General features: G+C 51.4%; 1 protein-coding gene across 1 annotated transcript in view; it reads right to left on the reverse strand.

Annotated features, from left to right (window-relative positions):
• Nucleotides 1-1,890, reverse strand: part of VOLCADRAFT_32209 (uncharacterized protein) — a gene marked incomplete at both ends in the record, with an annotated part of 9,802 nt that extends 7,912 nt beyond the window's left edge. Inside the window, 2 exons of the mRNA XM_002959463.1 lie at nt 59-109; nt 1,825-1,890. Coding sequence (XP_002959509.1) covers nt 59-109; nt 1,825-1,890 — 117 coding nt within the window. The remainder of the gene's footprint in view (nt 1-58; nt 110-1,824) is intronic.
• Between the last annotated feature and the right edge of the window lie 987 nt (nt 1,891-2,877).

The raw sequence follows: 2,877 nt of genomic DNA on the forward strand, positions 1-2,877 counted from the left end.
CGTCACGTCGCGCTATCGGCAAGCAGGTATGTATGGTCACACAGATATGCATGGTCACACAGATGTGTATGGTCACACAGATATGTATGGTCACACAGATATACACTTCCTGGCCACATGCCCGGGAAAAATAAAGAGCTAATGAGGCGGGCATGCGTTGGCTGTAGATGTGGTGTATACGTATTTGGCCCAATCGTCGGGGGTGCGTGTGTACGCACGTCCTGTACGATTTGTACGTGTACGGTGTACGGTGTACGGCAAATTCTTGGCACGCGCGAAGCTGCATGTCTGTGTGGGTGTGGCGCAGTGGTTAGCGCGTAGGTCTCATAGCTCTTATCGTGCTGTGACTTGGACTATCCTAAGGTCGAGGGTTCCACACCCTCCACCCACAACCGCTCGTGTAGCTCAGTGGAAGAGCACCCGTTTAGTAAGCGGGAGGTCTCGAGATCAAAACTCGACATGAGCAGCACATCGCTCTTGCGCGGGACATATCCGCTCTGGCTTTTTCATAACATGATCCATCCTGGTGTGTACGTGTGCGTGTATGTATGTGTGTGTACGTGTACACGTTGGTGCATGTGTACATGGGGTATTTGGTCGTAGCTAGCCAGAACATGCATGCCGGGACAGCACAGCAGCAACACGAAGGCGGCAGCATGGAATTATTCATCCCTTGCTTGTGCCTGTTGCTGGTCCCTGCCGTTGGACACGTACTCGTAATGCACGAAATGCTGCAGTCAGCCGTGTGTAGCCTTTTCTAGGCGTTTAGGGTTTCAAGGACCCTAAAAACCCTAGAAACACTAGCTATCACCGCAAAAAGCAGCTATTCAACGACTAGCATCGGTTGAGTAGATCGGTGAGGTTTTGGTTGTTGGCTGTGACCATGGATGGCACTCGTGCATGCAGGATCTGCATTTTCTGAGAGACACAGCGCGACGAACACTACAAATATGTAGCACATGTAGCCGACAGGGGAACGGTTGCCTCCACCTAAACCAGAGCCTAACAGGACACGTACATAACCAAATACATGCACGAATAATGCACGAAATGCTGCAGTCAGCCGTGTGTAGCCTTTTCTAGGCGTTTAGGGTTTCAAGGACCCTAAAAACCCTAGAAACACTAGCTATCACCGCAAAAAGCAGCTATTCAACGACTAGCATCGGTTGAGTAGATCGGTGAGGTTTTGGTTGTTGGCTGTGACCATGGATGGCACTCGTGCATGCAGGATCTGCATTTTCTGAGAGACACAGCGCGACGAACACTACAAATATGTAGCACATGTAGCCGACAGGGGAACAGTTGCCTCCACCTAAACCAGAGCCTAACAGGACACGTACATAACCAAATACATGCACGCAGCAAGCAGCCAATCACAACCGCATTGACGTGCCAATATCCAAGACTGCTGCCAGGTGCAACGTGAAGCGACCGACTAGTGGCCAGTGAGATGCAAGTGGGTGCCGACATCCGGGCCTAACAGGGGTGAATTTTATTGCCACCAGTGCTGCCGCCGCTGCACATGCCTGGACCAGCCCCCAGTTCATTGTTGTCGTGGCCATGCTAGCGGCTGCTGCATCAGCAGCCAGCGAAACGTTGCCATCAGAATCATTGTGCTGCATCCCTATTGTACATGTGCTTTCGTTCAAGCCAAGGCTGCGTAAGGATAGCACCCACCACCCAAAAGCCACAAGCCACAAGGAATCAGCCAGGCGAGTGATTATAATCAGCCAGGCATTTACATTCATACTTGTTGAAGTCCCCTTACACCACCACAGATTGCGCGTCACGTCGCGCTATCGGCAAGCAGGTATGTATGGTCACACAGATATGCATGGTCACACAGATGTGTATGGTCACACAGATATGTATGGTCACACAGATATACACTTCCTGGCCACATGCCCGGGAAAAATAAAGAGCTAATGAGGCGGGCATGCGTTGGCTGTAGATGTGGTGTATACGTATTTGGCCCAATCGTCGGGGGTGCGTGTGTACGCACGTCCTGTACGATTTGTACGTGTACGGTGTACGGTGTACGGCAAATTCTTGGCACGCGCGAAGCTGCATGTCTGTGTGGGTGTGGCGCAGTGGTTAGCGCGTAGGTCTCATAGCTGTTATCGTGCTGTGACTTGGACTATCCTAAGGTCGAGGGTTCCACACCCTCCACCCACAACCGCTCGTGTAGCTCAGTGGAAGAGCACCCGTTTAGTAAGCGGGAGGTCTCGAGATCAAAACTCGACATGAGCAGCACATCGCTCTTGCGCGGGACATATCCGCTCTGGCTTTTTCATAACATGATCCATCCTGGTGTGTACGTGTGCGTGTATGTATGTGTGTGTACGTGTACACGTTGGTGCATGTGTACATGGGGTATTTGGTCGTAGCTAGCCAGAACATGCATGCCGGGACAGCACAGCAGCAACACGAAGGCGGCAGCATGGAATTATTCATCCCTTGCTTGTGCCTGTTGCTGGTCCCTGCCGTTGGACACGTACTCGTAATGCACGAAATGCTGCAGTCAGCCGTGTGTAGCCTTTTCTAGGCGTTTAGGGTTTCAAGGACCCTAAAAACCCTAGAAACACTAGCTATCACCGCAAAAAGCAGCTATTCAACGACTAGCATCGGTTGAGTAGATCGGTGAGGTGTTGGTTGTTGGCTGTGACCATGGATGGCACTCGTGCATGCAGGATCTGCATTTTCTGAGAGACACAGCGCGACGAACACTACAAATATGTAGCACATGTAGCCGACAGGGGAACGGTTGCCTCCACCTAAACCAGAGCCTAACAGGACACGTACATAACCAAATACATGCACGAATAATGCACGAAATGCTGCAGTCAGCCGTGTGTAGCCTTTTCTAGGCGTTTAGGG

Source organism: Volvox carteri (genome assembly GCF_000143455.1).
Source record: "Volvox carteri f. nagariensis unplaced genomic scaffold VOLCAscaffold_272, whole genome shotgun sequence".
Classification (NCBI taxonomy): Eukaryota; Viridiplantae; Chlorophyta; class Chlorophyceae; order Chlamydomonadales; family Volvocaceae; genus Volvox; species Volvox carteri.